Raw genomic sequence first — 14,881 nt, 5'->3', positions numbered from 1 at the left:
ATGGATCCAGGTGTTTATGTATCCAGGTGTTCATGTATCCTGGTGTTTATGTATCCAGGTGTTTATGTATCCAGGTGTTTATGTATCCAGGTGTTTATGTGTCCTGGTGTTTATGTATCCAGGTGTTTATGTATCCAGGTGTTTATGTATCCAGGTGTTCTGTGTGCAGGTGTTTATGTATCCAGGTGTTTATGTGTCCTGGTGTTTATGTATCCTGATGTTTATGTATCCAGGTGTTTATGTATCCTTGTGTTTATGTATCCAGGTGTTTATGTATCCAGGTGTTTATGTATCCAGGTGTTTATGTATCCAGGTGTTCTGTGTGCAGGTGTTTATGTATCCAGGTGTTTATGTATCCTTGTGTTTATGTATCCAGGTGTTCTGTGTGCAGGTGTTTATGTATCCAGGTGTTTATGTATCCAGGTGTTTATGTATCCTTGTGTTTATGTATCCAGATGTTTATGTATCTAGGTGTTTATGTATCCAGGTGTTCTGTGTGCAGGTGTTTATGTATCCAGGTGTTTATGTATCCAAGTGTTTATGTATCCAGGTGTTTATGTATCCAGGTGTTTATGTATCCTTGTGTTTATGTATCCAGGTGTTCTGTGTGCAGGTGTTCTGTGTGCAGGTGTTTAGGTATCCAGGTGTTTATGTATCCAGGTGTTTATGTATCCAGGTGTTCTGTGTGCAGGTGTTTATGTATCCAGGTGTTCTGTGTGCAGGTGTTTATGTATCCAGGTGTTTATGTATCCAAGTGTTTATGTATCCAGGTGTTTATGTATCCAGGTGTTTATGTATCCTTGTGTTTATGTATCCAGGTGTTCTGTGTGCAAGTGTTCTGTGTGCAGGTGTTTAGGTATCCAGGTGTTTATGTATCCAGGTGTTTATGTATCCAGGTGTTCTGTGTGCAGGTGTTTATGTATCCAGGTGTTCATGTATCCAGGTGTTCTGTGTGCAGGTGTTTATGTATCCAGGTGTTTATGTATCCTGGTGTTTATGTATCCAGGTGTTCTGTGTGCAGGTGTTCTGTGTGCAGGTGTTTATGTATCCAGGTGTTCATGTATCCTTGTGTTTATGTATCCAGGTGTTTATGTATCTAGGTGTTTATGTATCCTGGTGTTTATGTATCCAGGTGTTTATGTATCCTTGTGTTTATGTATCCAGGTGTTCATGTATCCAGGTGTTTATGTATCCAGGTGTTTATGTATCCTGGTGTTTATGGATCCAGGTGTTTATGTATCCAGGTGTTTATGTATCCAGGTGTTTATGTATCCAGGTGTTCTGTGTTCAGGTGTTTATGTATCCAGGTGTTTATGTATCTAGGTGTTTGTGTATCCAGGTGTTTATGTATCCAGGTGTTTATGTATCCAGGTGTTTATGGATCCTGGTGTTTATGGATCCAGGTGTTTATGTATCCAGGTGTTTATGTATCCAGGTGTTCATGTATCCAGGTGTTTATGAATCCTTGTGTTTATGTATCCAGGTGTTTATGTATCTAGGTGTTTATGTATCCTGGTGTTCATGTATCCAGGTGTTCATGTATCTAGGTGTTTATGTATCCAGGTGTTTATATATCCAGGTCTTTATATATCCTGGTGTTTATGGATCCAGGTGTTTATGTATCCAGGTGTTCATGTATCCTGGAGTTTATGTATCCAGGTGTTTATGTATCCTGGTGTTTATGTATCCTGGTGTTTATGTATCCAGGTGTTTATGTATCCTGGTGTTTATGTATCCAGGTGTTTATGTATCCAGGTGTTTATGTATCCAGGTGTTTATGTATCTAGGTGTCTATGTATCCAGGTGTTTATGTATCCAGGTGTTTATGTATCCTGGTGTTTATGGATCCAGGTGTTTATGTATCCAGGTGTTCATGTATCCTGGTGTTTATGTATCCAGGTGTTTATGTATCCAGGTGTTTATGTATCCAGGTGTTTATGTGTCCTGGTGTTTATGTATCCAGGTGTTTATGTATCCAGGTGTTTATGTATCCAGGTGTTCTGTGTGCAGGTGTTTATGTATCCAGGTGTTTATGTGTCCTGGTGTTTATGTATCCTGATGTTTATGTATCCAGGTGTTTATGTATCCTTGTGTTTATGTATCCAGGTGTTTATGTATCCAGGTGTTTATGTATCCAGGTGTTTATGTATCCAGGTGTTCTGTGTGCAGGTGTTTATGTATCCAGGTGTTTATGTATCCAGGTGTTTATGTATCCTTGTGTTTATGTATCCAGGTGTTTATGTATCCAGGTGTTTATGTATCCAGGTGTTCTGTGTGCAGGTGTTTATGTATCCAGGTGTTCTGTGTGCAGGTGTTTATGTATCCAGGTGTTTATGTATCCAGGTGTTCTGTGTGCAGGTGTTTATGTATCCAGGTGTTTATGTATCCAGGTGTTCTGTGTGCAGGTGTTTATGTATCCAGGTGTTTATGTATCCTTGTGTTTATGTATCCAGGTGTTTATGTATCCAGGTGTTTATGTATCCAGGTGGTTATGTATCCAGGTGTTCTGTGTGCAGGTGTTTATGTATCCAGGTGTTGTGTGTGCAGGTGTTTATGTATCCAGGTGTTTATGTATCCAGGTGTTCTGTGTGCAGGTGTTTATGTATCCAGGTGTTCTGTGTGCAGGTGTTTATGTATCCAGGTGTTTATGTATCCAGGTGTTCTGTGTGCAGGTGTTTATGTATCCAGGTGTTCTGTGTGCAGGTGTTTATGTATCCAGGTGTTTATGTATCCAGGTGTTCTGTGTGCAGGTGTTTATGTATCCAGGTGTTTATGTATCCAGGTGTTTATGTATCCTTGTGTTTATGTATCCAGGTGTTTATGTATCCTGGTGTTTATGTATCCAGGTGTTTATATATCCTGGTGTTTATGTATCCAGGTGTTTATGTATCCTGGTGTTTATGTATCCAGGTGTTTATGTATCCTGGTGTTTATGTATCCAGGTGTTTATGTATCCAGGTGTTTATGTATCCAGGTGTTTATGTATCCAGGTGTTTATGTATCCAGGTGTTCTGTGTGCAGGTGTTTATGTATCCTGGTGTTTATGTATCCTGATGTTTATGTATCCAGGTGTTTATGTATCCTGGTGTTTATGTATCCAGGTGTTTATGTATCCAGGTGTTTATGTATCCAGGTGTTCTCTGTGCAGGTGTTTATGTATCCAGGTGTTTATGTATCCAGGTGTTTATGTATCTAGGTGTTTATGTATCCAGGTGTTTATGTATCCAGGTGTTTATATATCCTGGTGTTTATGTATCCAGGTGTTTATGTATCCTGGTGTTTATGTATCCAGGTGTTTATATATCCAGGTGTTTATGTATCCAGGTGTTCATGTATCCTGGTGTTTATGTATCCAGGTGTTTATGTATCCAGGTGTTTATGTATCCAGGTGTTTATGTATTCAGGTGTTTATGTGTCCTGGTGTTTATGTATCCAGGTGTTTATGTATTCAGGTGTTTATGTGTCCTGGTGTTTATGTATCCTGATGTTTATGTATCCAGGTGTTTATATATCCAGGTGTTTATGTATCCAGGTGTTTATGTATCCAGGTGTTCTGTGTGCAGGTGTTTATGTATCCAGGTGTTCATGTATCCAGGTGTTCTGTGTGCAGGTGTTTATGTATCCAGGTGTTTATGTATCCTGGTGTTTATGTATCCAGGTGTTCTGTGTGCAGGTGTTCTGTGTGCAGGTGTTTATGTATCCAGGTGTTCATGTATCCTTGTGTTTATGTATCCAGGTGTTTATGTATCTAGGTGTTTATGTATCCTGGTGTTTATGTATCCAGGTGTTTATGTATCCTTGTGTTTATGTATCCAGGTCTTCATGTATCCAGGTGTTTATGTATCCAGGTGTTTATGTATCCTGGTGTTTATGTATCCAGGTGTTTATGTATCCAGGTGTTTATGTATCCAGGTGTTTATGTATCCAGGTGTTTATGGATCCTGGTGTTTATGTATCCAGGTGTTCATGTATCCAGGTGTTTATGAATCCTTGTGTTTATGTATCCAGGTGTTTATGTATCTAGGTGTTTATGTATCCTGGTGTTTATGTATCCAGGTGTTCATGTATCTAGGTGTTTATGTATCCAGGTGTTTATGTATCCAGGTCTTTATATATCCTGGTGTTTATGGATCCAGGTGTTTATGTATCCAGGTGTTCATGTATCCTGGAGTTTATGTATCCAGGTGTTTATGTATCCTGGTGTTTATGTATCCTGGTGTTTATGTATCCAGGTGTTTATGTATCCTGGTGTTTATGTATCCAGGTGTTAATGTATCCAGGTGTTCTGTGTGCAGGTGTTTATGTATCCAGGTGTTTATGTATCTAGGTGTCTATGTATCCAGGTGTTTATGTATCCAGGTGTTTATGTATCCTGGTGTTTATGGATCCAGGTGTTTATGTATCCAGGTGTTCATGTATCCTGGTGTTTATGTATCCAGGTGTTTATGTATCCAGGTGTTTATGTATCCAGGTGTTTATGTGTCCTGGTGTTTATGTATCCAGGTGTTTATGTATCCAGGTGTTTATGTATCCAGGTGTTCTGTGTGCAGGTGTTTATGTATCCAGGTGTTTATGTGTCCTGGTGTTTATGTATCCTGATGTTTATGTATCCAGGTGTTTATGTATCCTTGTGTTTATGTATCCAGGTGTTTATGTATCCAGGTGTTTATGTATCCAGGTGTTCTGTGTGCAGGTGTTTATGTATCCAGGTGTTCTGTGTGCAGGTGTTTATGTATCCAGGTGTTTATGTATCCAGGTGTTCTGTGTGCAGGTGTTTATGTATCCAGGTGTTTATGTATCCAGGTGTTCTGTGTGCAGGTGTTTATGTATCCAGGTGTTTATGTATCCTTGTGTTTATGTATCCAGGTGTTTATGTATCCAGGTGTTTATGTATCCAGGTGGTTATGTATCCAGGTGTTCTGTGTGCAGGTGTTTATGTATCCAGGTGTTGTGTGTGCAGGTGTTTATGTATCCAGGTGTTCTGTGTGCAGGTGTTTATGTATCCAGGTGTTCTGTGTGCAGGTGTTTATGTATCCAGGTGTTTATGTATCCAGGTGTTCTGTGTGCAGGTGTTTATGTATCCAGGTGTTCTGTGTGCAGGTGTTTATGTATCCAGGTGTTTATGTATCCAGGTGTTCTGTGTGCAGGTGTTTATGTATCCAGGTGTTTATGTATCCAGGTGTTCTGTGTGCAGGTGTTTATGTATCCAGGTGTTTATGTATCCAGGTGTTCTGTGTGCAGGTGTTTATGTATCCAGGTGTTTATGTATCTAGGTGTTTATCTATCCAGGTGTTTATGTATCCAGGTGTTTATGGATCCTGGTGTTTATGGATCCAGGTGTTTATGTATCCAGGTGTTTATGTATCCAGGTGTTCTGTGTGCAGGTGTTCTGTGTGCAGGTGTTTATGTATCCAGGTGTTCATGTATCCAGGTGTTTATGAATCCTTGTGTTTATGTATCCAGGTGTTTATGTATCCAGGTGTTTATGTATCCTTGTGTTTATGTATCCAGGTGTTTATGTATCCTGGTGTTTATGTATCCAGGTGTTTATATATCCTGGTGTTTATGTATCCAGGTGTTTATGTATCCTGGTGTTTATGTATCCAGGTGTTTATGTATCCTGGTGTTTATGTATCCAGGTGTTTATATATCCAGGTGTTTATGTATCCAGGTGTTTATGTATCCAGGTGTTTATGTATCCAGGTGTTCTGTGTGCAGGTGTTTATGTATCCTGGTGTTTATGTATCCTGATGTTTATGTATCCAGGTGTTTATGTATCCTGGTGTTTATGTATCCAGGTGTTTATGTATCCAGGTGTTTATGTATCTAGGTGTTTATGTATCCAGGTGTTTATGTATCCAGGTGTTTATGTATCCAGGTGTTCTCTGTGCAGGTGTTTTTGTATCCAGGTGTTTATGTATCCAGGTGTTTATGTATCCAGGTGTTCATGTATCCTGGTGTTTATGTATCCAGGTGTTTATGTATCCAGGTGTTTATGTATCCTGGTGTTTATGTATCCAGGTGTTCTGTGTGCAGGTGTTTATGTATCCTAGTGTTTATGTATCCTGGTGTTTATGTGTCCTGATGTTTATGTATCCAGGTGTTTATGTATCCAGGTGTTCTGTGTGCAGGTGTTTATGTATCCAGGTGTTTATGTGTCCTGGTGTTTATGTATCCTGATGTTTATGTATCCAGGTGTTTATGTATCCTTGTGTTTACGTATCCAGGTGTTTATGTGTCCTGGTGTTTATGTATCCAGGTGTTTATGTATCCAGGTGTTTATGTATCCAGGTGTTCTGTGTGCAGGTGTTTATGTATCCAGGTGTTTATGTGTCCTGGTGTTTATGTATCCTGATGTTTATGTATCCAGGTGTTTATGTATCCTTGTGTTTACGTATCCAGGTGTTTATGTATCCAGGTGTTTATGTATCCAGGTGTTCTGTGTGCAGGTGTTTATGTATCCTGGTGTTTATGTATCCTGATGTTTATGTATCCAGGTGTTTATGTATCCTGGTGTTTATGTATCCAGGTGTTTATGTATCCAGGTGTTTATGTATCTAGGTGTTTATGTATCCAGGTGTTTATGTATCCAGGTGTTTATGTATCCAGGTGTTTATGTATCCAGGTGTTTATGTATCTAGGTGTTTATGTATCCAGGTGTTTATGTATCCAGGTGTTTATATATCCTGGTGTTTATGTATCCAGGTGTTTATATATCCAGGTGTTTATGTATCCAGGTGTTCATGTATCTAGGTGTTTACGTATCCAGGTGTTTATGTATCCAGGTGTTTATATATCCTGGTGTTTATGTATCCAGGTGTTTATGTATCTAGGTGTTTATGTATCCAGGTGTTTATGTATCCAGGTGTTTATATATCCTGGTGTTTATGTATCCAGGTGTTTATGTATCCTGGTGTTTATGTATCCAGGTGTTTATATATCCAGGTGTTTATGTATCCAGGTGTTCATGTATCCTTGAGTTTATGTATCCAGGTGTTTATGTATCCTGGTGTTTATGTATCCTGGTGTTTATGTATCCAGGTGCTTATGTATCCTGGTGTTTATGTATCCAGGTGTTTATATATCCAGGTGTTTATGTATCCAGGTGTTCTGTGTGCAGGTGTTTATGTATCCAGGTGTTTATGTATCTAGGTGTTTATGTATCCAGGTGTTTATGTATCCAGGTGTTTATGTATCCTGGTGTTTATGGATCCAGGTGTTTATGTATCCAGGTGTTTATGTATCCAGGTGTTTATGTATTCAGGTGTTTATGTGTCCTGGTGTTTATGTATCCAGGTGTTTATGTATCCAGGTGTTCTGTGTGCAGGTGTTTATGTATTCAGGTGTTTATGTGTCCTGGTGTTTATGTATCCTGATGTTTATGTATCTAGGTGTTTATGTATCCAGGTGTTTATGTATCCAGGTGTTTACGTATCCTTGTGTTTATGTATCCAGGTGTTTATGTATCCAAGTGTTTATGTATCCAGGTGTTCTGTGTGCAGGTGTTTATGTATCCAGGTGTTTATGTATCCAGGTGTTCTGTGTGCAGGTGTTTATGTATCCAGGTGTTCTGTGTGCAGGTGTTTATGTATCCAGGTGTTTATGTATCCTTGTGTTTATGTATCCAGGTGTTTATGTATCCAGGTGTTTATGTATCCAGGTGTTCTGTGTGCAGGTGTTTATGTATCCAGGTGTTGTGTGTGCAGGTGTTTATGTATCCAGGTGTTTATGTATCCAGGTGTTCTGTGTGCAGGTGTTTATGTATCCAGGTGTTCTGTGTGCAGGTGTTTATGTATCCAGGTGTTTATGTATCTAGGTGTTTATGTATCCAGGTGTTTATGTATCCAGGTGTTTACGTATCCTTGTGTTTATGTATCCAGGTGTTTATGTATCCAAGTGTTTATGTATCCAGGTGTTCTGTGTGCAGGTGTTTATGTATCCAGGTGTTTATGTATCCAGGTGTTCTGTGTGCAGGTGTTTATGTATCCAGGTGTTCTGTGTGCAGGTGTTTATGTATCCAGGTGTTTATGTATCCTTGTGTTTATGTATCCAGGTGTTTATGTATCCAGGTGTTTATGTATCCAGGTGTTCTGTGTGCAGGTGTTTATGTATCCAGGTGTTGTGTGTGCAGGTGTTTATGTATCCAGGTGTTTATGTATCCAGGTGTTCTGTGTGCAGGTGTTTATGTATCCAGGTGTTCTGTGTGCAGGTGTTTATGTATCCAGGTGTTTATGTATCCAGGTGTTCTGTGTGCAGGTGTTTATGTATCCAGGTGTTTATGTATCCAGGTGTTCTGTGTGCAGGTGTTTATGTATCCAGGTGTTTATGTATCCAGGTGTTCTGTGTGCAGGTGTTTATGTATCCAGGTGTTTATGTATCCAGGTGTTCTGTGTGCAGGTGTTTATGTATCCAGGTGTTTATGTATCCAGGTGTTCTGTGTGCAGGTGTTTTACCCAGCAGAGCCTGGAACAGGTCGCTCTGGAAGATGTTGAGCAGCTTCTCTGCGCGACCTTTGACTCCATCAGCTGCATCGGCCTGACAGGTTCCCATAACCTGCAGAGCACGCTCCGTGTCTGTCGGCGACAAACCAGAATACAATAAATAAAAATGTATATACAGTTTATAACATTAATAAAAAATCTATATATAGTTTATAACACAAATAAAATTAATATACAATTTATAACATACATTAAAAATCTACATACAGTTTATAACAGAAATGAAAATGTATTCACAGTTTATAATAATAAATCAAAACTAATAAACAGTTTATATCATAAATAAAAATTTCTGAATAAAACAGAATGATAAAGTAATGATGTCATCATCTCTGCATCCATTTTATTGGCTCTTAGCAGATGGCTTTTAACGTAGTATATTTAAAGAACTGGGTTGTTATAACGTAGTACTGGGAAGGACTGGGCTGTTATAACGTAGTACTGGGAAGGACTGGGCTGTTATAACGTAGTACTGGGAAGGACTGGGCTGTTATAACGTAGTACTGGGAAGGACTGGGTTGTTATAACGTAGTACTGGGAAGGACTGGGTTGTTATAACGTAGTACTGGGAAGGACTGGGTTGTTATAACGTAGTACTGGGAAGGACTGGGTTGTTATAACGTAGTACTGGGAAGGACTGGGTTGTTATAACGTAGTACTGGGAAGGACTGGGTTGTTATAACGTAGTACTGGGAAGGACTGGGTTGTTATAACGTAGTACTGGGAAGGACTGGGTTGTTATAACGTAGTACTGGGAAGGACTGGGTTGTTATAACGTAGTACTGGGACGGACTGGGCTGTTATAACGTAGTACTGGGAAGGACTGGGTTGTTATAACGTAGTACTGGGAAGGACTGGGCTGTTATAACGTAGTACTGGGAAGGACTGGGCTGTTATAACGTAGTACTGGGAAGGACTGGGTTGTTATAACGTAGTACTGGGAAGGACTGGGCTGTTATAACGTAGTACTGGGAAGGACTGGGCTGTTATAACGTAGTACTGGGAAGGACTGGGTTGTTATAACGTAGTACTGGGAAGGACTGGGTTGTTATAACGTAGTACTGGGAAGGACTGGGTTGTTATAACGTAGTACTGGGAAGGACTGGGTTGTTATAACGTAGTACTGGGAAGGACTGGGTTGTTATAACGTAGTACTGGGAAGGACTGGGTTGTTATAACGTAGTACTGGGAAGGACTGGGCTGTTATAACGTAGTACTGGGAAGGACTGGGTTGTTATAACGTAGTACTGGGAAGGACTGGGTTGTTATAACGTAGTACTGGGAAGGACTGGGTTGTTATAACGTAGTACTGGGAAGGACTGGGCTGTTATAACGTAGTACTGGGAAGGACTGGGTTGTTATAACGTAGTACTGGGAAGGACTGGGTTGTTATAACGTAGTACTGGGAAGGACTGGGTTGTTATAACGTAGTACTGGGAAGGACTGGGTTGTTATAACGTAGTACTGGGAAGGACTGGGTTGTTATAACGTAGTACTGGGAAGGACTGGATTGTTATAACGTAGTACTGGGAAGGACTGGGTTGTTATAACGTAGTACTGGGAAGGACTGGGTTTGTTATGATGTGTATAAAATAAAATAATTTCTAACAAATAAAATAACAATGGATGAATCGTCACTGTGACAAAACGAGGACAAGCCACTGTTTCTATTATATAAAGTTTTCTCTTCCATGACGGAACGTTTCAACATCCAGAAAGTGTTTCATTCAGCCTCACGTCGACACATCTGGCTGATCAGACTGAAAAGGAGAATTTTCTGATCTGATGGAAGCGACTGGTATCGTCTGGTATCGTCTGGTATCGATCGACGGACCCTGAATCAAACCTAAAGTTGGATCGAAGCAGAATTCTGGACATCAGCAAACATCGACACGACTTCCTGCTCGGTCTCTGTGTTGTCGTAGCAACAGTCTAAGTTTTGGTCACATGATGTTTTCCTCCTCCAAACACCAGAGAAACCAGCAGAAGCTGACTAATCCATGTTGTTCCCAGTTCAACCAGTAACACACAGCAACACACACACACACACAGCAAAACACACACACACTGCAATGTTTGTTTCAACCATGTAGAGGTCAGAGGTCACACAGACAGCAGGGTCATGAACATGACTTCAGGAAATTAATCTGAAGAGGAGGAAGATGAGGCAAAGTCAAAGGGAAGAAGTAACATACACACACACACACATTCCACAATGTGAAACAAACAAACAAACATTTCTGCAGCAGCGTCTCACCTTCCCTCTTCAGCGGCATGTCGTCTCTGATCCACACAAATCCTCTTTAGGGATTTCACAGACTCACGCTCTGCATGCTGGGTAATGAAGTCCTACTTCCTGCTCTGCTGAAGCCCCACCCACCTGCAAGTTTCTTCCAACAAAAAGGTAAAAAAAAATCTGAGAAAACAAAACTAATATGTGGATTTTTGGATCAGATATCATAAAAGTTTCAAATCATAAAAGTAGTTTCTTCTGGTCTCCAACTTTAGTTTGTCATATTTAGTGAATTTAGAAAAGCAGATTTTTCTGTTGCTGCTGGGATGGACTCCAGCTGTTGCTGCAGATTCCCGGCGGTGGATGGACTCCTAACCCTTCCCCGGATCCAGACTGCATGGATCTTTGCTTTGGTCTCGTCCAGATTTATACAAACAGGTTTAGTGAAGCAGAAAGTCCCGTCTGAAGGAAACTCTTCATCCTCCTCCTCAGGTTTCAGGCTGAACGGCGCCCTCTGCTGGCGGACAGGAAGTCTGGTTCATTTATTTATTTATTTATTTATTTATTTATTTATTTATTTATTTATTTATTTATTTATTTCTAACCTGTCCTGTCCAGCATCTCAGCATACAGAACAATCTGCGTGCCGTATTTTTACCAGACAGATTTGTTCTGTCAAGGGAGACATCTCATGTAAATAGCTGCCCTTGATAATCTGAATATTTTTATTATTATGATCATTATTTTATTTTATTTATTTATTTATTTATTTTCCTTTTATCATTTTGCAATCATCGTCAGTCTTGATATGGCCGAGCTGGACCTGGCAGGGAAAGAGGAGAAAAAAGAGGAAATGAAAGGAGGAAAAAGAGAGAGAGAAAAGAAAGGCGTGTCTAAGCTGCTAAAGTTACAGTATTTGCAAAACAATATAAAGTACTGAAAAAATACAACAAGACATCAGTAGGATAGTGACAATATTCAAAAACAGACAAAAAAATGAAAAAGAAAAGTAAAAAAAGTAAATGAATGAATAGAATAACAATTACAGTACCAACCGTTATTAAACATACCTACAGAGAGTCATCAGCAACATTTAGTAGGAAGCAGATGGGAAGATGAGTGCATGTGGGCGTGCACGTGTGACTGTTCAACCTGTGATCATGCAATCAAAGATCAGCTGAGTGCTTGTAGGGGAGCACGACCACGACCCGAGGTGTAGGGGAGGAAGCCAAGGCCCCCAGGGCCCGGCAAGCCCACCGCGCACAGAGCCCGGGCAGGCAAAGCAGAGAGAGCCTCCGTCCCCCGAGCCCAGAGCAGTGGAAGCCTCCAGGCAGGCGCCACCCGGCGCCACGAGGCAGGGGCACCGGGTAGCACAGGGCGACGGCACGCCGGCCCGGCGGGCGCCGGGTGCTGAAGCGCGGGCCGCACAGAGAGCCGGCAGCCCACAGGCCCCAGGACCACCCGTTCCCCCCGGCAGAGCCCCGGCCAAGACCCAGCGGGCCCCGCCCACCCAGAGCAAAACCATCGCGGGCCGGCGCCACCACGATACCAGGGGCGGGATCCCCAAGGACAAGGACACGTCCGTAGACCCTCCCCCCAACAACCCCTCCCCACAACCCTCCCGCTGCTTCCTATCCCCCCTCTCCAGCACCCTCCCCATCCCCCTCCCTCCCAAGCCCTACTGTCCCCAACACTCCCACCCCCCCTTCCTCCAACCCCCCCCACCTCACCCCACCCCTCCCTCCCATTCCACACACCCCCCTCCCTCCCTCCCACCCACCCCCTCCCATTCATCTCTCCCTCCCAACCCCCCCCCCCCCCCCTCCTCCACCCCCCCCATGCAGCCAACCAGAGACCCTGCCGGCCCCCTCATGCGCCCCAGGCATCGCCCAGGACAGAGGCCCCCCCGCAGCGCCCCGTCCCCAACCCCCAGGCCAGCACCAGGCCCACCCCCCGTACCCCGAGTGCTCCCCATGAAGAGGGGGCACAGGAAGACCCCTGCCCCCCCCCCCCCCCCCCCCACCCCCCCACCCCCCACCCGCCGCCTCTGTGTTGTGTGCATGGGTGGGTCGTGGTTGTAGTGCAAGTAAAAAAAAGGGGTGGCCATGGGGGGGGGGGGGGGTGGGACCAGCTGCTGCCAAACAGCCAGACCCCCCCTCCCCAGCATTCCCTTGTTTATGTGTGTGTGTGTGTGTGTTAAGTGTGTGTGCTGCTTGTGTAAATGTAATAGTGTCTAAGTTGTGAGTAAAATCGGGGGGAGAAAGACCCCAATGGGAGGGGGAGGGGCCACCGCTGTAGCACCACTTTATGCAGTTGATGGCAGAGTTTTGGCTCATCAGACCCAGCCAGTAACCCTGTTAACCTCAGGTAATCACCGAGAAGAGATCCAACTATTGGTCATTCCATCTCCCCTCTCATCCTTGGTCTGCTGTGGTTAAAGACACATAATCCCCACTTGGACTGGTCAAAGGGTACTGTCATTTGTTGGAGTACATTCTGCCATGTCCATTGTCTGAAGTCTGCTTTATCTCCCCAGGGTGTTCTAGTGCCAAAGCTGCCTGATCCACCAGACCTCTCCTCCGTGCCTGCTATTTACCATGACCTTGCTGCTGTTTTCAGCAAAGAACGAGCACTATCCTTACCCCCCATCGTCCATACGATTGTAAGATTGATATTTTGCCTGGAGCCAAGCTACCCTCCAGCAGACTTTATAACCTCTGTCGTACTGAAAGAGAGGCTATGGAGACATACATAAAGGACTCCCTGTCAGCTGGAATCATACGCCCATCTTCCTCTCCTGTTGGTGCAGGTTTCTTCTTTGTGGGTAAGAAAGACGGCACTCTTCATCCATGTGTCGATTACAGGGGTTTGAATGAAATCAGTCAAGAATAAATATCCTCTGCTTGATTCTGCCTTCCATTTTCTTCACCAAGCCTCCCAGTTTACTAAACTGGATTTGAGAAATGCCTACCACCTGGTCAGGATCAAAGAAGGAGACGAGTAGAAAACTGCCTTTAACACCCCACTAGAGCATTTAGAATACCTTGTTATGCCATTTGGCTTGACAAACGCTCCTGCGGTTTTCCAGGCCCTTGTTAATGACATTTTACGGGACATGCTGAACAGATTTGTTTTTGTGTATCTTGATGACATCCTCATCTTCTCCCAAACACTTGAGGAACATCAGAGTCACGTCAGACTTGTCCTCCAGCGCCTCCTAGAAAATGGCCTCTTTGTGAAGGCGGAGAAATCCGGATTTCATTCAAGATCTGTGAGTTTTCTTGGTTTCATTATACAAGATCAATCAATCAATCAATCAAATTTTATTTATAAAGCGCTTTACAACAACCTTAGTTGACCACAGTGCTGAACAAAGATAAAAACAAGTAAAAATATAAAATAGCAGTTCATTCGCATGTAAAAAAAAACAAAAACAAGAGGGCAAGATGGTTCCTGATCCTGCCAAGATCAGAGCTGTGGTGGAATGGCCAGTCCCGGAGTCCAGGAAGCAACTTCAGAGGTTCCTTGGATTTGCCAATTTTTACAGATCATCAGAGACTACAGTAAGGTGGCTGCACATCTCACTCAACTCACTTCAACACTGCAAAGATTCAAATGGACACCTGAGGCAGACAAGGCTTTTATTACACTAAAGCCATTATTTACCAATGCTCCAGTCCTCACTCACCCGGACCCCACCAAACAATACATCGTTGAGGTTGATGCCTCTGATTCAGGAGTAGGAGCAGTGTTATCACAAAGGTCGGCTCAAGATGACAGAATACACCCTTGTGCCTACTTTTCACATTGTTTGTCACCTGCAGAACGTAACTATGACGTTGGGAACCGCGAACTGCTAGCAGTGGTATTGGCATTGGGGGAGTGGCGTCACGGGCTGGAGGGAGCGGAGCACCCATTCATCGTCTGGACTGACCATAAGAATCTCTCTTACCTCCGGTCAGCCAAGAGGTTAAACCCCCGACAAGCCAGGTGGTCCTTGTTTCTTGACAGATTCAGCTTTACTCTTACCTACAGACCTGCATCCAGAAATGTGAAGCCGGATGAGATCTCTCGTCAGTCAGAAGATGAACTAATCAGCACCCTGTCCGAGACGATACTTCCTCCTTCCTGTGTTTTGGGTGCTGTC

General features: G+C 42.8%; 1 protein-coding gene across 1 annotated transcript in view; it reads right to left on the bottom strand.

Moving 5' to 3' along the window:
• The window catches only part of LOC306769438 (disks large homolog 4-like), a gene marked incomplete at both ends in the record, with an annotated part of 206,243 nt that extends 197,675 nt beyond the window's left edge, over window positions 1-8,568 (bottom strand). The window contains one exon of the mRNA XM_079258043.1: window positions 8,454-8,568. Within this exon, the coding sequence (XP_079114169.1) occupies window positions 8,454-8,550 (97 nt within the window). The remainder of the gene's footprint in view (window positions 1-8,453) is intronic.
• Between the last annotated feature and the right edge of the window lie 6,313 nt (window positions 8,569-14,881).

This window comes from Telmatherina bonti (assembly GCF_933228915.1).
Source record: "Telmatherina bonti genome assembly, chromosome: 18".
Lineage (NCBI taxonomy): Eukaryota > Metazoa > Chordata > Actinopteri > Atheriniformes > Telmatherinidae > Telmatherina > Telmatherina bonti.
This window is presented reverse-complemented; position numbering and strand designations above follow the sequence as displayed.